The following is a 23076-nucleotide window of genomic DNA, read 5'->3' on the forward strand; positions in this document are numbered from 1 at the left end:
ATCGCACAGTTATTTAAACGTTCCCCGTTAAATAATGAGGTGCTACAGAGTTATGCAAATCTCGAATTTGATAAAAAATGATAATTAATTGCAGATTGCAAAACCAGAGGGAATGCTCAAGCGTTTTTACAGATAAAAATCAAGCATTCAAAAAAAAAAGTTTCAAACAACATTTTAAAAATAGATTTAGCTAGTTTTGAGCACTTTTGACGATAAAATTAGCTGTTGACTCACTTTCTCGCTAGGATGCTCACTTCAGCAATACAGCAATTAAATTAAAGAGAGAGTCCATTTAAGTCATCACTGAGCAAAAAGCAATTATCACTTCGTTAAAAGAGCGTAATATTGCAAGGAGAACAAAGATTTCTAATCTTAATATCGTAACGTAAATCTAAAAACCAAGTTCATCAATTGACAAGGAAGTATGATAAAATCTTAAATAAATAGTTCTTCAAATAAAGTTGTTTATTGATTATCGAGGAACAACTTTAAAATTTTATCACAAATGCAGAACTTTGAAACAATCACAATAAATTTCTAACTAATTTATCTTAAAACCAAGTATGAATGGGTTTTGTAGCTTTCTGCATAACTTGGCCCTATCGTTTTGTGTCGTTATTTAGGCAACCAAAACTTTTATTTAGGTTTTAAAAAGTCTTAGGGTTGGCAGTTCAACAAAGAACTTAAAATAAAAATTATTAAACTTTTAAAATAAATTTAATCACTGAAACTAAGAAATTACAACATCTTAAAAAGGTGTATATTTTTTCCTGTAAAATAAACGATATTTTTAACATTATGTAAAGATGGTTTATATAAAGTATTGCCGAAAATATATATTGCATGTTGTTTTGAGTACAATTAGCAAAGAAAAAATCCAAATAATTGACCAGTAGAAAATTTTACAAAAAGCTCTAAAAAAAGCGGCTGTGGCGAATAATAAACCGGTATGCCGTAACTTAAGTCTTTCCTGTCTTTTTCAAATTTTGACTGATTTTATATCATTTGTTCTCTTGATATTTGCGAATTTAATAATTAGTCAGCGACTAGAGATGGGGTACAATCATTTGTCGACTATACTTTCTTGTACACGGGAGGAGACGTTTATTAAACTTTGCAAAACTTCCCTGCTTATTAAGGCCCCTGTTCATTAATTTTTATGTCTCAGAACTAAAAAAACTTTTAATGTAAACCGGCCTTAAAATGAGAAAATTCGAACTCACTGATAAAAATAAAACTTCCCTCCACCCGACTATTGAGACCCTACCATATATTAGATCTGGACAAAAATTCCCACACACCTTTTTATTCCAACCCCACGTTGTATTAAACATCTGAGAGTAACTTATTAAATGCTTTTTAAAAATGAAAAAAACTAAGAAAAAAACAAAAATTATTAGTTTTTACTTTTTTCCTAAAGTAATTTCTATTCATAAAAAACAAAACTATCAGTAATAAAATACCGTTAATTAAAAAATATATAATATTATAGTAAAAAACATTCAATACCTCCGCAAATAAATACAGAAATAATAAAAAGGTTGAAATAAAGAAATCAAATAAAAAAAAAACTCTTTAAAGCACAGTAGAAAGCCGAGATCCATTGGATTTTCTCGCCTGTGCTGCACCATTACAAGACTGGCAAAGTAAACGGCCGTCTAATGGATAACAGCCCCTACCTTCTTCGCTTGAAAGTAACTCATCACAATCCTAATAGAAAAATAACTTACTTTATTAATTGTCGTCATCATCACTCCATACAAAACTAATATTATTTAAAATTTTTTGCTAACCACTACATCATTTAGTAACCCATTGCTTTAAGCTTAAAGTTGTTATAAAAATTCCTAGCTCAAATATTTTCAAATAAGTCAAATTTGACACTTATTAAATCAAAAGAAATAAGTTAAAGTCTTTAGCTCCCTTCGTATCTAAAAAACCTATAGGATCAATTGAAGATTTTGACTGGCATTTTAAGTTGTTTATGCTCTAGTTTTTAATTTAAAAAATTTCTGCAGTTCAATATATCATCAAATTTTTATTTCATTTTATATTTTTATTTCTCATCAGATTACGACGAAAATGTTTCAGCATTTTCGTGGTAATGTGATGAGACAAAAAGCAACTTTGACATATAGTACCTTGATAATGCTTTGCTGGATTTTTCTAAAATTTGGAATCCAAATAGATTTTTGCTCGAGGAATTCAAAAATACTTAAAAAAGACATAAGATAGTCTCATCTAAATTTATTATTGACTAAAATTGGAGAATCGAAATGAAATCCCTTGAAAAACACAAAAAAACATGTAAATAAAATTACAACAACATTTTAAACGTTTATTTTATTTTTTTGTAACCAACTACTTATATACTTTAAATCAAAATCAGGTGTTGTACGTACAACCTGATTTGTTATGGCTGTAGAAATTGTGTATATAACTTTGGAAATGAGCACTCAGCAATGCAATCTCTTTATTTCTTTTGTTTTTTGAAATCAAATACTACAGTATGTTCACACTCGTTGAACTTATTGAATTTGAACTAATAAAAAAAGACCTGCAACTGTTCGACTATCTCAATACATTTTTCTAAATGTGCTCGAGTTTGATAAGTTTCCTCTTTTAAAAATAACTTTAAACAAATACCAGTTATTTTTAACACCAGTTATTTATGAAAAGAACTTTTAGATTAAATTAACATCTATAAAACAAAAACCATCATCAACACCAAGTTCTCTAAATCTATCATTCACTAATAATTGTGGTCTTCAAAGTAACTTTTCTTCTGTTGAGTCTTTTCTCTTGCAAAGTTCACCAGACCTATTGGTGAACTCAATCTCACCTGGCTATCGGTAGTCTCATCTTGTGATCTTAGTGTTGATGGTTATCTGCCTTAAATTGGTAAAGACTCCATTAGTCAAATGCTTGGCCTGGTCATTTACATTCGTAAAAATTCACTCATTTGTCGGAAAACTTAGTTTGAATCCACAGACTACTATTTTCTGTGTTTTTATTTAGCACAAATTCACTATATTACCTTTCTCTTTATTCTATATCACTCTCCTTCATCTCAAGACTGCACTCTTTTCGATGTTATTCCTGATCAAACTGACCAAGCCAATCTCTTTATCCTTCAGCCAAAATTGTTGTTGTTGGTGACATTAATGTTCATCACACTGAATGGCTTGGCTCTAGTGTCAGTGACTCTGCATGTGTTAACAACATTTGCTTTCCTCAATTTTTAACACCAATAGTCAACTTTCCAACTTGCTTTCTAGACAATCTGAATCATCTACCTTCTCTACTTGACTTATGGCTTGTTTCTGATCCTAGTCAGTGCTCAGTTTCTCCGCTTGACATTTGTTTCAGTCCAGCTTATGTATCTAAAGTGATTTCCTGCTTAGACTCTTCTATAGCTTGTGGTCTGGACAACATACTTGTTATAGTCTTGCTGAATTGTTACCTGGAGCAGTTGACTATACTTTTAAAACTATTTAACAAGTGCTTATGAGAGTCTTGTTTTTTAGCATGCTGGAAAGCATAATTTGTTATCCCTATTTTTAAAAATTCTGGAGAGCAATCTGACTTGTCTAACTACTGTCCCATTAGTCTTCTTCCTATCATAAGCAAGGTTTTTGAGTTTTTAGTTAACAAAAACTTATTATAATATTTCATCTTAACTCTAATAACTTACTGATCATCAATATGGATTTCGATCTTCTTGTTCTAATGCTGATTTGTTAAAGGTAGTGACCGATATGTTTTATCGTGCATTAGATAGATGAAGAGAGGTAAAGGCTATCGCTCTCAACATTTCTAAAACTTTTAATAAAGTTTGGCATGTTGGTCTTCTCGATAAACTGTCTTCTTACGGTGTATCAGGCAACATCTTTAAGGTTACTAGAACCTTCCTGACCAATCGTAGTATAAAAGTTGTCCTCAATGGACTGCACTCTTCTTCATTTCCTTGGCCCTATACTCTTTTTAATTTACATTAACAATCTTCCAGATATTCTCACATCTAAGGTGGCATTGTTTGCTGATGATACTACCATTTATTCTTGTTTTAATAAGAAGCCAAAACTCTCTGATTGCTTGGAGGGGACATTTGAGCTTGCAAAGAATCTCACTTCTGCTACAGCATGGGGCTGTCAGTGGCTGGTGATATTTAACTCAGATAAAACTCAATTACTTCAGCTAATCATTATCACAACAATCTAGATCTTCTTTTATTTATTAATGGTAATGTATTCAATGAGTCATCTAACCTTTGTCTTTTAGGATTAACTCTTACTTCCGATCTTTCTTGGAAACCATATATCAAATTCATTACTAAATTAGCACCTGCTAAGGTTGTATCTCTTTATCGTGCTCGCCACTTTCTTACTCTGGACGCTATTCTTCATCACAATAAATCTAAAATCCTTCCTTGTATGGAACACTGTTGGCATATCTGGAGCAGATCTTTGGATCTTCTTAATTCAATATGGTGTTTGAACAATCTTATCTCAAACTTTCAAAACACAATGTTTATTCACTATGGTGTTTTATTTGAACAGTGTTTATTCACTATGATGTTTTGGAAGTTGAGATAAAATTGTTAGAAGACTATTTATAAAAAAAAATATGTTAAGCTTTTAACAATTTGAAATAAATAATGAAAATGAATTCAAATGCAACAAAAATTATTTTGTTTCTAAATTTTAAAAATAGTTTATTATTACTAATTCATTTTTATTTAATTCATTTTTATTCATTTTCAACAAAAAAAAATATGGGGGAGGGAAAGAAGCTGCCCAGCCCCTGCTCCCTTCTTATGCCTATGACTAAATGCCCTAAACTAATTATTAAATAACACTATATTGAAGTTTTAAATAAAAAAAAATTTTAAAAAATGTTCTCCTAAGTAAAGTTTTTTGAAATTTTGAAAAGATTTTTGAGTGCTTACTTTGATAAGATATTACAAAGACCATGAGTCTAATTTTTAATTCAGTATACCTAAGATAAAGCAATGATATAAAACCAACATTGCTCCCAGGGACTTTTGGTGACGGCCTCCATTTTAGAATATTTTTTTTTGTGAATGATTTTATATGGAATGACTATATATACTGTTTTTATCTTGATGTTTATGCATTATGCAAATGTTTAATGAGATCAATCAATAAATATTTATTTTGATAAACTTAATAAATATAAAAATGTGTCATTGTCATTTGAGTTTTCAGGTTATTTACATTTAAATATGTATATTTCAAAGAGAGCAACATATACAATAAAAATTGCAACAAGCGTGAGACACAAGTGTGGTTGAGATTGTTCCACAAGCCGGCTATAATAATTCATTTACATTTAAGTAAGGTTCAAGATTTACAAAAAAAAAAAAAAAAAAATGGAATTGATTCTTCTTTTCTTTTTTTAAACCCATGAATCTGATATCCATAGATCAAGTTTTGAACTATATAATATATAATAAAATAAAACAAAGCTACAAAGTAATTTTTAATTTATTCATGTAATATATTTGATTAACTTATTCTAATTAAAATGAAAATTGAAAAATTAAAAGCAAACATTTTTATTTTACATTTGACGGCGGTCTGAGAAAATAGGACTGAAATTTATTAAATGAATAATTTAAAAATTATTATTTAGCTGTGTTTCATGTTTTTATATATTATATAGTTCTTGAAATGTATTATTGAAATTATCAAAAAATCCTAAAAAAGTTTAATTAAATACAACTTAATACAACTTATTGTGACAAAAATCTTTGCATCCAACCTTCAAATGACATAAAACAAAAAAAATCAAGTTACTAAATCCTTTTCTAATGCAAACTAAATCCTTGGTAGTCCCAAATAAACGTTCTCTTTGGAAATTCTCTTTAAGTATTAGATATTAAATAGAATTATCAATATCTGCAAATTGGTTGGGCTTAAAACTTTTTGTCCAATATAATTAGCAATAACTTAAAAAATACTTAACAAGTTAATGTAAATTTTTTTTTATAATTATGTTCTAAATCTATATATTTTTAATAGTATTGATATTTTGCTAGTACTATCAGTTTATCAGTCCAAAATGAGTAAACAAATAATCAGAAAAAAGTAAAATTTTTCTTCGAAATGAAACCTACACACATTCAGGAATTAAAAAATTCTTAAAAGTTCATTACCATGATTTTCAGTTTGAGACATATTGAGAAGATACAAGAAGACTCAAGGGTTTAAAGGCTTACACCAAGACAAAGGTTTCGAAGTGATCAATTTTTGTAGAATTAAATGCATTTTGCAACGCAAGGAAGCTTGTCAAACTTTTAATCAAAAAAATTTATGCATTATTGAGAAGACAAAATATACATCAAAAGGGATTTCTCACAGTTGCCCCACAATCAATGTTATTATCAGTCAAATAGTGTTTATGTCACCAACAAATATAAGTTTATTCAGACAGAAAAGTTTGCTGCAAAGATCCTCAAGTGGAAAGCAAGTTGCTCTTGAGGTCTTAAGATTGCTCTATTTATCACTCAAAAGACTTTGACTTTCAATTTGTGCATCATCGAATGTCTTCAGAAAAGTCTTTTGCTATTTATTAACAAAAACAGCAATGCAGCTATTTTTTGACCAGACTTGGCAACGATCCACTATTCCCAGAAAACAATGGAGTGTATCAAAATGGCATCCATATTGTTCAGAAAGATGGATAATCAAAAGTTACTGGGCCCTTGTAAAAGAAATATTGTTGAAAAGCAAAAAATCAGCAAAAGATGATAAAGAATTTAAGCAAAAACAGATTGCAGCATCAAACAAGGTCACTGAAAGAACCATGGCGGCACTCTCAAAATATTCTCAAAATAATTCGATTACTTTCTAAGCTTACACCTTTACACCATACACCTTGGAAATCTGTATAAACTGATTAAAAACTTTAAATGATACAATAAACTTAGTTATAAAAAAATTTGGAAATAATTTATAATAAATCCAAATATTTCTTGAGTTATTGCTAATTATATCTGACCAGAAAGATTTGAACCCAACTGATAGAGTCTATATTTAAAAAGTGACATTAAAGAACTCTAAAAAATTTAAAAAAGAGTTACAAAGGTTTAAATCACAATAATACATCTTATTTATGAAGAACAATACAATCATTTAGGCTTAACTTAGCTATTGTTAAGAAGAACTATAAACAAAACATTTTTCATTATCAAGTTTAAAAAAGTTAATAAACATAAAATAAAAATGTGTCATTGAAATTTACATATATATAATATTTCAATATAATTTAAAGAGAAGTTGTGACACAAGTGCATATGGGAGTGTGAGACATGGTAGAGACTGTGATGCAAGGGTGTTTTTGAGATTATGACACAATGATGTTCTTAAGGTTGTGACAAACAGATCACCTATGCAATGAGAATTTAAAGGTGACCTATTTTTTGCAACTTTGACTTAGTTAAAAATCTAATAAAAAACTGTAACCAACGACAAACTTTAACAACAACATTGCAAACAAATGGAAATACTAGATTAAGTAGTTGCTTTAAAATCGACAGCAAAACATATTACAGTTATTAATACATATTATTTCAGTTCAGTTGAAAAAGCTGCATTTAAAAATACTAATAATAATAATAAAAAAAGGAAAATAATTAAGAGAATATTAAGGTGGAACTTGGTTAAATTTAATAAAATAACTCTAGTAACACATTTTTAAAGACCCAATTTTAGATTTGTGCTAATTTTTATTTTGCATTTTTTTATACAGACAAACAATTTGCAAACCATGTTGAATAAAACCTTCAAAATCTTCAAAATAGAATAGCAATCTACATCAGACTCATGGGCCATAGAGTAAACACTCTTGATTTAAAGACTATATATTTTATTTTACCATGAAACAATGAAGCTGAAAGCTTGTTGAAAAGATGACAATGATTTCACACTTACCTCACACTTGTAGCATTCAACATGAAAATTTTTTTGCATAGACACAATATGAACTGTTTCACCACGTTGCTGAAAAAAATTTGTAATTACATATATATATATATATATATATATATATAGTTATAATATAATTACATATATATATATATATATATATATATATAAATTTTAAAATTATTTTTATTTGCTATTTCAAATAAATTAAAAATGGCAAAACGAACAATTTATTTAAACTTTAAATAAAATAATTAAAATAAAATCAAAAAACAAATATTTTATTTAAATTCTGAATAAAATTATTTAAAGAAAACAAAACAAAGTAAACCTTCTATTTAAATTCTAAATAAAAAACAAAAAAACACAAAACAAACGTTTTATATTAATTCTTAATAAGATAAATTAAAAAAAACTTTTTTTTTAATTAAATGCTTCGAAAAAAAAAAGGAAGGAAAAAAGATTTTTCTAATAATTTAATTAATTTCTAATATAACAATTAAAATAAAATAAACATTCTATTTAAATATGAAAAATTTAAATCTTATTTAAAGTGTAAACAAAACAACTAAATTAAAAACAGAAAAATTAACATTTTATTAATTATAAAGATAATTAAAATAAAATTGATAAAACTTATTTTTTAAATTTTTAAGCAAACTTTGGCTCAGTATTAGTTTTTCTATTAAATTTACAATAAACATTCACATGTTTGCCAATTTTTCCAACGGTAAAAGATTACTACATCTATATAACAGCATCTGTAGAGCCAAGATCATCTGAATTTTTCTTTTACTACAAAAAAACTTTGTCCTAACAACATCTCTACAACGTCTAACAACATCTTCCAATATCATCTGAAAATTCAATGACCCCTAACAACATCTTTAGGAAGATGTAACTACATCTGGTAGTTTTTCTAATAACATCTAAAAGAATTTCCTTCAGATGTAATCACATCTGAAAAAAAAATCTTACATGTAACAAATCTGGTTAAAATAATGCATTTATATTTAATATTTTTTTCCAGATGAAATTACATCTGAAAAAAACCATATATGAAACTACATCTGGTTAAAATATTGCATTATTATTTATTTTTTCCAGATGTAACTACATCTGAAAAAACCCATATATGTTACTACATCAGGGTAAAAAATGCATTATAATTTAATAATTTCATAAAATCTTTTAGTTATATTTAATATAATTGAAAAGATGTAACTACATCAGTAAAATTTCCAGATCTAGTAGAACAGATGTTGTTATATCTAGAAAATTGAAAAGATGTAACTACATTTGTAGTAATCATATACTTTTTACACAGATGTTATTAGACATCAATGAAATTTCAGAACTTATGTTGTTATCCTAACCCTGTCAAACCCTGTTTCAAAATTTTATGCCAACCTAAAATGGTTTTAGGTCAGTTAAAAATTGCAACCTCATTTTTATCTATATACGCTACCTCATTGCAACCTCATTGTTATCTATATACGCTATAGTACATATATATATATATATATATATATATATATATATATATATATATATATATATATATATATATATATATATATATATATATATATATATATATATATATATATATATATATATATATATATATATATATATATAAATAAATTATGTCAGTGTATTCTACAAATAGAGTGCTCAATGTTCTTAAAGAACAGAGCAATAATAAATTAGTAAAAACTAATACTTACTAATTATTAACTAATATTTACTAATTGCTATATATATATATATATATATATATATATATATATATATATATATATATATATATATATATATATATATATATATATATATGCATATATATGTATATATATGTATATATATGCATATATATGTATGTATGTATATATATATATATATATATATATATATATATATATATATATATATATATATATATATATATATATATATATATGTATATATATATATATATATATATATATATATATATATATATATATATATATATATATATATATATATATATATATATATATATATATATGAGTTTGATATATTCAGTAACCAAATTAATACACGTTAACTGTAACAATAACAAAAATATATATATGTATATATTTAAATGTTAAATTATTAATTTGATGAAGAGACTTTTCCAGGAGTCTCTATGCTGATTTAACAGTTTATCACATTGAAATACAATCTTTAAATGTATTCAAAGTTGGAGTGTTTACAGTGTGCTGTGTGAGAGAGTTCCAATGGACTGCAACTCTGTTAGTGAAAAAGTTTGATCTCTCCTCATTCTTTTATGAATTGATGGTTGAGCTGCTTGTCATGGCCGCGCAGGTTGTACACCTCACGCCCAAATAGTTGGTGCTGTGGGACCAAAAATTGAACTTCATCAATGTTGTTGAAAATCTTGAAGTGTTGGATTATATCTCCACATAACGACGTTCTTTGAGGATGGTAAATTTGAGTATCTGCAGACGCTTTATTTTATCAAAATGGCTGATAGATGATATTGTCTTAATGACGCGGTCTTGAACATCCTTAAGTAACTTAATGTCTGTTTCTAGATATGGGGACCAGACTTGAATGGCGAATTCTAGATGTGGCCAGATACACATTATATAGAGTGTGCGCCATAGAGTTAAGTTTCAACTGCGGAAAGCATTTTTGAGCATTCCTAACATGCGATTGGCTGTAGATGCTGCTTTTTCAACTTGCACTCTGACTTTTAGGTCATTTGAGATAAGAATTCCAAGGTCACTTTCAATAGTAGTAGTTGCAATTGTGTAGCGCATGCCATCGGCAGTTTCCATGGAGTACTCATGTGATAAACGTTTCTTAGGACGACCTGCATGCATCACCTTACATTTATCTATGTTAAAGTGCATGAACCAAGTATTTGATCATGTAACTGTGTTATCAATGTCTGCCTTAAGCATTGTGATGTACGATTCTGATTTTATGATCCCAATAATTTTGCTGTCATCAGCGTATAGTAATATCTTGTGAACGATATTATCAGGAAGATCGTTTATAAACAAAATGAAAAGTAGTGGCCCTAAGACAGAACCTTGAGGAACTCCACTTGTGACGTTCTTCAACTTAGAAACGTGTTCTCCTAGGACAACAAGTTGCTTATGATCTTTTAGCCACACTTCAATCCAAAGTAGCAGTTTGTTGTGAATGCCATATGCTTTCAGTTTATGTAGGAGACGTTTGTGTGGGACTTTATCAAATGCTTTAGCAAAATCGGTGTAGATAATATCAGCACTGTAACCTCGGTGTATAGCCTCCGTAAGTAAATCGCGAGCTTTGAGGAGGTTAGCCAGACATCCTATTTTACGAAGAAAACCGTGTTGATGGTTGGAGATTAGATGGTTTTCCACGCAATGCGCCATAATGTATTTGTGAACTATTCTTTCCATTACTTTGCACGGTATTGAGGTGAGGGAGACTGGTCGATAATTGTGAGCCTTAAGTTTTCTCTCTTTCTTAAAAATGGAATTAATGTTAGATTTTTTCCAAAGGTTAGGCACAGAGCCAGAAAATAAAAATTGCCTAAAGATAGAGATGAGTAGTATTACAAATGCTGCTGCGTAATTACATAAAACATGTGGATGGATTCCGTCTACACCAATCGATTTAGTTTCTTTAAGATTACTTAGATGATTTTGAACATCTGCAATTGTGAACTGATTTTCATTAATTCTACATGTTGCTTGAGTACAATCGTGAAATGTTGGCATACTGCCATCAGGTTCAGTTTCAAAGACAGACTGAAAATAGTTATTGAGGGTGGAGCAAATTATGTTTATATCTGTTGTAATACTAACATTGTCCTCTTCGATTGAACAAAGAGAACCTTTGACTTCTTGTTTACTTCTGACATAAGCATGCACATTTTTTGGGAAAGATTTTGAATCTTTGACAAGCTTCTCCTCGTGGTCTGTTACCGCCTTATTTATGCTCTTCTTTACTAACTTACTAGCAAGTTTATGTTTTGCTCGAAGTGCCTCATGTGTTTTGCAATCAGCTACAATATATTTACCCGAGAGTTTCTATTTTTTTCGGATAGTTTTAAGTACTTCTGGCATAATCCACAAAGGTTGATTTTTATAGAACGGCAAAGTTGTTGTCGAAATGAATTTAATGACTGCTTCGTTGTAGCTTTTAACTAGAATCTGCTAATTTTCATGCACAGAGCTTCCATGATTTTATTCAATCTATAGATGCTATGCAGGTTGATAAGGAATTGTAACCAGCTTTGCTCCAAATAAATCATTTTTTCATTGGAGTAGTTGTGTTGTGTCACGTCAAAGCAAAGAGTCCGTGGTTGCTACAGCACTTCCTTCTTCAATGGATTTGTAAAACGTTTCTTTAAGATTGAAATCTCCATAAAGAAGCATTGACGAGCAGCCTAGTTTTTGAAGAACAGTTTTTGCTGCTAATATGGTAGCTAAAACACAAACATAGTAGTCATTGTTGAAGTCATGAGGACGATAAATACAACTGATGAGAATGATATCTTTCCCAATTTTGATCACATGCCATATTTGTTCAATTTCAGGCAAGTTAAGAAGGGCAACATTTGTTTCCTCAGCTACAATACTATCCTTGGTGTAGATGGCAACACTGCCTCCTCTGCAAATTCTGTCCATATGATGTAGTTGATAACCAGCGATTGATGTATCAGAATTGCTCGTGAACCAGCTTTCTGTAAATCATATGACAAGCGGTAACAGTGATGAATCTCAGATGTTAGCTAACCTGGCAACAAGTTCATCATGTTTATCTTTATTAAGTGAGCATGGATTGTTGGTCAAGTAATAAAGTGTATCAAAAAAATTGGTAGTTGGTGGATCTCTAAGTAAAGCTTTATTGTCACTGTATTGTGGTTGCAAAGTTCGTTTAGGTTTTGCTCGTTTAGGTTTTAATGTTTTGGTTTTTGATAATTTTCTGTCTGTTAAACTCAACATGCCAGCACCATTTGGAGAAACATTCGAACAATGTGATAATGTTTATGTAGGTGTCAAGATAATGGGACAGTTCAAAGACTCCGTTAGTGTTGCTGACTCTTTTGTGGAGCAACATGATAAATGTGTTGTTAAACTGTTTTTTATTGTGCTAGTTTTAATTGTAGGATTTATTCGCGTGTACAGAAACCGGGTGGCAATAATTATTTGCTACAAAGGTGTGACCATAAAACATAAAAAGGAGGTTGGCAATTTTTTACCGACCTCAAACACTTTCAGGTCAGCAGTTAGGTTGGCATTGCCGAATGCCGACCCTAATTCCAAGGGTTGATATATTTATTATTAAAGTTGTTATAATTAAGTATGCATTAAAAAATTTAATTACCTGCTGCCCTCAGAACCAATAACCTAAGTTTTTATACAATGACTCCTGATAAACTTTTTTTTTTAAAAAAAGGTATAATTATAAAAAACTCACATTTGTTGGTTTGATCAGTTTTTGACAAAAAGCACACCTTGGTGAGAACTTTCTAAATAAAACCATGTTTTATTTGAACATTAATTTAAACCATATAAAAATTAGAAATTTTTTTAAAGATTTAAAAAAATATATAAGTTTAAAAATTTTAAATTAAATAAATTACAGCTGATAACATTCAACACAGTGTATAGCATTAGCAGCATCCAATGTGAATGGTATGCTGTCTAAATTCTTATTACAGCTGGAGCAAGTAAAACAGTTAGGGTGATAGCATGACCCTACCGCACGTAGAATTCTCTCTGTAATTTTTTCTTTGCACACAACACAGTCTTCCAATGTGTTCTAAATAAAAATAATGCAAAAAAATAAAAGTATAATCAAAAATTACTTATTGAATAAAAATCAGTTTGTTTAAATAAAAAATTTTGTTCTGGATTTTTGATGAATCTGATATAAAGGATATATGATATAAAGGGTTAAGTGAAATCATAGCATGATCAGAAACAAGGAAGAAGGATAGAATACAGAAAAGAGAATAAAGTAAAACTGAGCACATGCTCATAGACATAAATCAAGTAGTAAATGTAAGTGATGAGTGTTATCAGAAAAAAAAACTCACAAAGTAAACTGAGTAAAGATTAAAAATACAAAATTTTTGAGCATTAAAGCCATTTAGTTGGATGAACAAGTCACGAATAACAAAAAATTGGCTGAGAGATGAAGAGAAAAGGCTTGTTTAATTTGATTGAAAAATAAAATACAAAGGAGAGCAGACTTCAAAAGAAGGATAACAATAAAGAAAGAAAAAAAAAAAGGTGTTTATGAAAATGACTTAATGAAAATCTATGAAAACTTACTGGGACAGAAAAACGTCCTTTCTAAATGTCCAATAACTGGGATAGAAAAATATCCTTACAAACCTTTTGTCCTCATAAGTATCTTTTTTTTGTATAATTTGATCCAGTACATGGAACAAATATAGGGTATATGTTTTTACTCTTGTGAACTTAAATGGACACTGTACTAATTTAATTAAAGCAAACAAAAGAAGGAAACCCAAACCCTAAGTCAATGTATGTACTGAAGCCCCTGCAGGTTTTCTATTTTAACAATATATCATCAATGTTTCATGCTGAGCTTAATATGCAGTATAAAATAAACAATGCAGATTTTGTGATTTGACTGTTTGTATTTGTACGTAAGACTATCATTGCGTATTCATGTAAGAACGAATAAAAATGTTTATAACAAATTCACAATTTCTAGAGAGATATACCTTGTAGCACTGCTCACAATTTGGTTGGTTATCCAAGCAATAAAATTCATGCCCAGTCAATTTTTTTTCTAAAATAAAATTTCAAGAATAAATATAAATTAGAATTCAAATTTGTTAAAAATAAAATATAAATAGTCTTTATACATATATATAATAAATATATAAATATAAATAAATAAATATAAATAAATATATATATATATATATATATATATATATATATATATATATATATATATATATATATATATATATATATATATATATATATATATATATACATATACATATATATTTATGTATATTAGTAGAAAATCACTTAACTAAATTTTTTTCCATTTGACACTGTGTTTCATCAACAAAGATTCATCAGAAATCCTGATTTCTGATGAATCTTTGTTGATGAAACACAGTGTCAAATGGAAAAAAATTTAGTTAAGTGATTTTCTACTAATATATAATTGCTCTGTTCTTTTAAGAACATTGAGCACTCTAGTGTAGAATACTTTTTAAAGTTGTTTAAATATATATATTTATGTATATATTATGCATATAAAATAACGCTCGTCCAATAGTTCGTCCAATAGCTCGTCCAATAGGGATTTTTTTTTTATTTTCATAAAATATTTAAAAAAGATTTTTTATTAAAGATATTATGTTATCAAAGCACTGATATAAAATATAAAAAGCACAACGTCGTTCTCTTTTGCACTAACGTAATGAATGAGCAGTTTAAAGTCGTTAATAGTCACTAAATTCAATAATGGAATGTGCACGTGGAAACACAATGTGAATACAAAAATGCGCAAATTATATAAGAATAGAAAATTAGAAAACCATTATAAGAAAATTGAAACTGCAGAGTATTTTTAATCTTGTGAAAATATCAAGTAAGATTTATTTGATTTATTGTTTGTAATATTCCACACATCGTTTATAATAAAAATAAATAATAATAATAGAGTAATTTTTAAAATTAGTTTTTGTTCATAGTATAGGTTTTTTATTAACTATTATTTATTTTAACTCAAATTTAAAACGATTCTGTTGTTTAGAATGTTCGCAATAAAGGACATTCAAAAAGGAAACAAAGTAATGATGTCAATATTTATTAAATGGAAAGTTATTATTCTTATTTATTACTATTTCAAATTATTCTTGTGTTATTTTTTTAAGATAAAAAAACGTAATTTAAAAAAAAAATTTTAGAAAAAAATTAAATAATCAATTTGAATAAAAAATATCAAGAAATATAAAAACCATTAACCGTTAATTAAGTTTACAGCGTAACATTTTAAAATACGTATATCAAAACAACGAAGCAAAACTAAGTCACTAAATTATACTGCAATACTAAATCAATAAGAAGTTGCGTTTTTGTTTGATATTATTTTTTTATAACATAAATAGTTAAAAATAAAATCGCAATCTGACAATATACAAGAAGTTTGGAAGTATAAAAATCTACTTTGTTGAAGTAGTTTCATGAGTGTGATACTAATTCAAACATTTTTTGACGAAAGAATTATGTAACAAATAAAAAAAGATATAAAAAATAAAAAGCTTTTGATGAGCATCGCCTTCAGCAATTTTCATGATCGCGCTCGCCGACGTTATCTCGAACGCACATAATCACGCTCGATGAAAACAAATTCTAATTTTATGAGCGCGATATAACACGCTTGACAATTTTCTTCATCACAAGCCCTATATATATATATATATGTGCATATATATATATATATATATATATATATATATATATATATATATATATATATATATATATATATATATATATATATATATATATACATACAGCCCTCAGAATTAGGGTGGTCATTCAGCAATGCCAATCTAACTGCCATCCTAAAAGTGTTTGAGGTGGGCAAAAATTTCCAACCTCGTTTCTATGTTTTATGGTAAGAAATTTTTTTTTGCTGACCTGATGCTGACCTCTAAATAATTGAGGTCAGCAAACTATATATATATATAGGTAGATATTTATATATAATTAAACAATATAAACGCTCCACCAGTCGAGAACTTTACTCAAATTTGTCCACAAGAAGGAGAAATTAAACTTTCAATACTCAATTAAAAATATCTCAATACCATCAGAGAAAGAATTTATTTTACAATTACTTGACCTAAACACTTATAATAAGAATGAGGTGGAAAGCCCTTTTTTTTATTACAAACAATCAAATGAAAAAGATTCTCCAGATTACGTAAACTAGGGTATTAACTCTTCTAAATGTCCTCCGCAAATTAAGGAAATATGTTTTTTCAAAAATAATAAAATGTTGTTAAAACCATCAAAATTCGAAAAATCAACAATGTTTTTCAAGAAAAAACAGCAAACGATATAAAATCTATACAAACCTCAAAAAAAAACTTTAACTTTAGCCAACGAATCATCAAACATGTACAAACTATCCAAAGATCAATACAACCATCTCCTAAATAATGCAATTACTTCCACGTATAAAAAGGCTGACCCTAAACTCAAAGATCAAATAAATAAACAAGGTAAAAAAATCTTAATTAACCATGATGTACACAATAAAATTGAAATTAACGGTACTGCAGATTGTTTCATAACTCTAAAAGACCATAAAGAGAACTTCCTGTATAAACCAACTGTTAGACTTATTAATCCTGCTAAAAATGCAATTGGAAGAATTTCAAAATCTATTTTATCCAACATTAGTTCTGAGCTGAGAAAGAAACTATTTTTGAACCAATGGCAAAACACTCAAAATGTTATACATTGGTTTAAAACTACAAAAGAAAAGCAATTCTGTAAGTTCTTAGTCTTTGATATTAATGATTTTTATCCATTAATTAATGAAAACCTACTAAAAAATGCAACAACTTTTGCAGAGCAACATCTAACAATAAATAGTGAACAAAAGAGTTTCATACACCATGCAAGAAAATCATTATTATATAGCAGTGGAACTAATTAAGAAAAAGCTGTAATAAAAACTGTAATAAATAAATAATAAAAACTGCTTGGATTAAGAAAAAGAGAGGATTATTCGATGTCACTATGGGGGCCTTTGATGGCGCGAAGATTTGTGAATTAGTTGGACTAAAATTCCCAACCCCCCCTCCTTGTATTAAGGACTGGAGAGTATGTGCATACTTCACGGAAGTACTCTACGGAAAGAAAAAAGTGATTTATGATTTGTGTGCCATTTGCTAAATTTTAATATATACATCTCTACCTCACTAACAAGCTGTAATTTTGCAACATATCGAAATTGCAGCAGTACCCTGTAATATTTGAGCATATTCTTTCATTTTCACAACAATATATACAGCTAAACACCTACTGTTAAAACAAAAAATAATATTTTTATCTGCATTCCACAATTTTACACAATTCACAGTTCTGTGACAATACCTGAAATACATTTTTTAACTGTTTTTTCGATAGGAACCACATTAACAGATAATAGTAACTAGCCTTAGGTTAAATTAATGCGCATTTGTTTGATCTACAAGATGGCATTAGAACAACTATGTTTACATCATGACATCAATTGAACACCATCTATATCATATATAGAAAGAGTTTGGTTTATTTAGTATATAAGAATTTTTATAATGCAGGATAAATTTTTAAAAAAAAGCAATCAGTTAGAAAACTGGTAATTAAATAAAAATAGGCTGATACCAATAACAATACCAATTTTTGTGTGTAAAAAGTTGCCTTTTTCTGAAAAATTTAAGTACACTTTTTACATTAAGAGCACAAAAATTATATTTACAAATTGCGACTTTTATTTTATATATATATATAAATATATATAAAATTTATGTTGAATTTTTTTTTAAATATCAAAACAAATTTTATAAAATATTAAAAAAATTTAAACTGAATACTTTATACTAAAAGAAATCATTTATAAAATGGTACTGAAAATGGAAATGTTGTCTGTCTCTTTTTATTTGCCTCCATTAAGATAGGTTGATGTTTGATGATTTTATTACAATTCCATATTAGAAAATGGCTGTCCATTAATTACGTCAACAAAATAGGGGGGGGGGGGATCTAGAAATTTTTGACAAGAAGTGAGGGGAGGTCAAGAAAAGTTGACATTATTGTTACTTTTTAAAATAAATTTAGTTACTTTGTTACTAGTCATGCATACTTACTTAGTTACTAGTCATGCCGATTACTGTAGGCGTAACTAGTAACCTAATTGTTGACGTAATTTTATAGGTCTCTGAAAGTTTGACAAAATGTTGATGAGGGGGAGAGGAGAGGTATAAATGGCCAAAAAATTGTTGATGTAATTAATGTACAGCCCCAAAGTAAAAAAATGTGCCAAAGCGCAATTGATAATTATAAATTTATTCAAAAATAAAACCATTGCAATGATTTAGTATTGCCAAGTAAAAGCTACAAAAAAAAAATAAATGAAAAACTCGAATGAATAAAATTTAAAAAAGTACAGTTGGAAGAGAAAATGTTCTCAGTTACATACAAAAATTTTAAATAATAATTTTATGTCTCTGAATTTAATGAGCAGAGATATAAAATAAATTTTTTTTCTCTGCTCATTAAAATCATTTCAAAAACTGCTTATGTTAATTAGTTATTAATTAAAGTTATTAACTCTCACGCTAAAAAATACAAAAAAAAAAAAAGATTTAAAAAAAAAAAGTGAATAAGTTAAATGAAAAAATTTTCTTAGAGCAATTATTATATATTATTATGAAAATAATTTATTAAACACTTTCATTAAAATAATGATTGTATAAGAACTTCAATCATTCAAGAAAAAAAGGTTATTAATCACCAGTAAAATTTTAAAAACCAGCAAAAAAAAAAAAGATATAGTTCATATATATCAGAGATGTAGGTCTCGAGACCAATGTCTTGGTCTTGAAACGCCTCAAGACTCATATTTAACTGTCATGGTTTTGAAGTCTAAAGTCTTGGTCTTAGTCTTGGAAGCCTAGAGTTTAGTCTTGGTCTTGGGCTTCTACTGTCTTTTACCTTCTTGATTCTTACAAAAAATATCAAATCAATGAATGGATTAGTTACTAATAACAAACCATAGATCGCAGCAACTTCCTGCTCAATGAGAGTTTGTCGCATTGGTTTGGCAAGGTTCTAACTGAGATTTTTTATGATTTAAAAAAAAATCTTGATCCCAGCCTTGTAAAAACTTTCAAAGTCTTGGTCCTAAGTTAATTTTTTTATGTCTTGGTTTTGGTTTTGAAGCATTCAGTCTTGGTCTTATTCTTGGTCTTTACTGTCTTGACTACATCTCTGATATATATATATATATATATATATATATATATATATATATATATATATATATATATATATATATATATATATATATATATATATATATATAGGAAAAACCATAACACTTGGAAATATTTTAAAATTTTTTTATGAAATTTAATATCTACTTACTACATTTTTGGCAAACAAAACAAGAAACATGATATGTATTTTCTAAAGCAGTACATCCATTCCCTTCACCTGATATCTTTTGACGGCATTTATAACAAACACCTAAACAAAATTTTATATATATATTTTCTTTTTTTGTTAGTTCACCTCCCCAAGGCCCAGAAGGCCACTACAGATGAGGAGGCTACGTAATTGTGGTTATACCCCTCTCCCAAACACAAACCCTGACCAACAAGGCGGAGAAACAAGTTGAGCGCGGTACTACCAGGGACGTGGTGGGGATCGAACTCGGAACCTCTCCCTTATAAAGCGAGCACTCTACCACTACACCACTACCGCATATATATATATATATATATATATATATATATATATATATATATATATATATATATATATATATATATATAAAATCCTACGGCCTAAAATAATACTATTTTTCCACTCTCATTCGTAGAGACTTTTAAAAATGTTATAAAAAATTTATTATAAATATTATAATTACTATTTCAGATGTTTTTTTACGATTAGTAATAACTATTATTACAGATATGCAAACAATCATTATAAATAACTATTATTATCATTAATAACTATTATTTTTTTGATATGAATTTTAACACCCTTCTCTGTTTTTTCAAAAACATAAAATTATGTATCATAAATGTTAAAACAATTATTTGTAGAAGTAAATTAAATTTTATCAATATTTTAAAAAATCAAAAAATAACAATTTTAATGACTAACCAGTTATACTTCTTTTAATAAATAACTTTTTTATATTAAATTTTTTTAATTGTAATTTGTTTTCATGTTTTATTTTTATTTACTACATTTCTGAGAAACACTCATATATCAACTGATATAGGGATTGGCACAGCAGAGCTTAATTACATTTAATAATTATAGCAATAAGCATAATGGAGTGTAAATATATCAGCTGAAATAGCCATAGGTGCAGTAGAGTGCAAATACTGATACAACATATAACTGAGGGCTTAGATTGGGCTAGATTCATACATACAAACACACAAACATTATTCTCAAATTATTTACCGAAAAAGTCTGGATCTGAAGCACTCTCCAGTCCAAGTGCAAGCATATCAGTGAGTGCATCAAGCTCATCTTCTATGCTAGATCTGCTACTAGGAGCATAAGAGGGAGGAGGTTCAGAGAATTCATTTGTCAATCCGGGTGGAGGTGGTGGAAAGTCATGAATCTCAGCATCAGACGAAAATATGTCACTAGGTTTTACTGGCTTTGCTTTTACTGGTGGAGGAACCTTTACTGCTTTAGTTGCATGTTGTCTAACTGGAAACTTTACACTAAAAAATATATTTAAAAAAATATCAACATATTTATTTACATAAAAATTTGTAATTATAATTTTATATTAGAGCAATAATTCTATAAATATGCTTTAATACTAATTGCACCTAAAACTCCAATTGGTAAAAAATTAAACTAAATCAATTAAATTTTATTTAAAATGAAGAAACAGTAGAGCAATAGAGTAAATATAATTATAATATCTTAGAATGCCTCGAACCTGCTGGTAACTTGCGATTCTCTCCCGTTATCACATCCTACTGTGTAAGTTTTAGGCAAAGTAGATTTTTCCACCTGAAACTTTAGCATTATATAAAAAGAAAGCAATTATTTATTTAGAGAAATAGACTTTGATAGAGAAGAGTCAATTAAAGTAAGTTAAATAAATCTAGAAGGCGTGGCGTCACTTTCATTTTGGTGTATTTTACGGACTAAAATGAATTTAATTTATTCACTAAAATAATTGGCATTTTTAGGAGTTTTCTTGTTACTTAAAAACTAAATATTTTTTAGATTTGTAGTTAATAGAATTTTTTGATTTAAAAATCAGTTTGAATTAAACCATTCTCTTATATTACCGTTTGTTTTAATATTTCTATGTAAAACAATATTTCTATGTAAAACAATATTTCTATGTAAAACAATATTTCTATGTAAAACAATATTTCTATGTAAAACAAAACTTCGCTTTTTGCACATTTTAATGATATTTGAAATCTGTTGAAAATTTTTTCAAACAAGTAAGGGGCCATCCATAAAGTACGTACGCAGTAAAAGTACTGATTTTGACCCCCCCCCCCCTTGTACGCACTTGTACTTGTACGCTTTCGACGACCCCCCCCTTGCGTACGTACGCATTATTTATTCCAAAATAAAGCCCTTCTTCCTGAATGCATAACTTTTTTTTAGTTCTTAAAGTGCTCTAAGAAGTCCTAATGGTCTTATCACAGAGCACCGCCACAAGAAGAATATCATTTATTAAGTTAGCTCTCAGTATCCAACTTCACCGATAACGTTTATTTTCTTCGAGCGTGAATCGAACCCGCAACCCTTGGGTTACGAGTCCAATGCTCTAACCACTGCGCCACTGCTGCTATAAAACATTAAAAACCAAAAAATATCTAGTTATTGCGACATTTCTCTGTACTTAATTAAAAACCGGGAAGTTAATAATAAAAATAAAAAATAATATTATAAAAAAGGATTCTTACGAGTATGTTATATTTTATATTTCCACAAATGGTGACTTAAATAAGTCAAACATATTATCAAATACAGGCATGAACTCAGCTTCCACACTTTTATCGACAACCTCCTCACTGACATCTTCGCTTTTATTAATATATTCACTTTCACTTACACTCTCCTCACTCTCCAATTCAATCGTTTTTTTTTGTTTTTTATGTGCTTTTTTATGCCGTTTCATTGCAGCCTCACTTAGCCAGTATTTATTGCAGTTAACGCAAACTCTGTTTGATAGCTTTTCTTTCATCGATGGGCAATACAGATCAAATGGTATTATTTTGTATTTTAATCCTTCTGTAGATATATCATGTAGCAAAAGGCGATGTGTCAGTGGTGCAAATGTTGATTGGTTTGATACG

At 28.2% G+C, this 23076-nt stretch overlaps 1 protein-coding gene across 1 annotated transcript; it reads right to left on the reverse strand.

Annotated features, from left to right (window-relative positions):
- Window positions 1-1446: 1446 nt before the first annotated feature.
- On the reverse strand, window positions 1447-21900 carry LOC101236590 (lipoma-preferred partner homolog). The gene is made up of 8 exons (XM_065800507.1): window positions 21693-21900; window positions 21200-21468; window positions 20144-20245; window positions 14698-14765; window positions 13585-13763; window positions 13419-13470; window positions 7956-8024; window positions 1447-1710 (listed from the first exon to the last, which is right to left on the reverse strand). The coding sequence occupies exons 1-8, from the start codon at window positions 21779-21781 to the stop codon at window positions 1576-1578; spliced, it is 963 nt and encodes a 320-aa protein (XP_065656579.1). The 5' UTR covers window positions 21782-21900; the 3' UTR covers window positions 1447-1575.
- Window positions 21901-23076: the final 1176 nt, after the last annotated feature.

Source organism: Hydra vulgaris, chromosome 06 (assembly GCF_038396675.1).
Source record: "Hydra vulgaris chromosome 06, alternate assembly HydraT2T_AEP".
NCBI classification, from domain to species: domain Eukaryota; kingdom Metazoa; phylum Cnidaria; class Hydrozoa; order Anthoathecata; family Hydridae; genus Hydra; species Hydra vulgaris.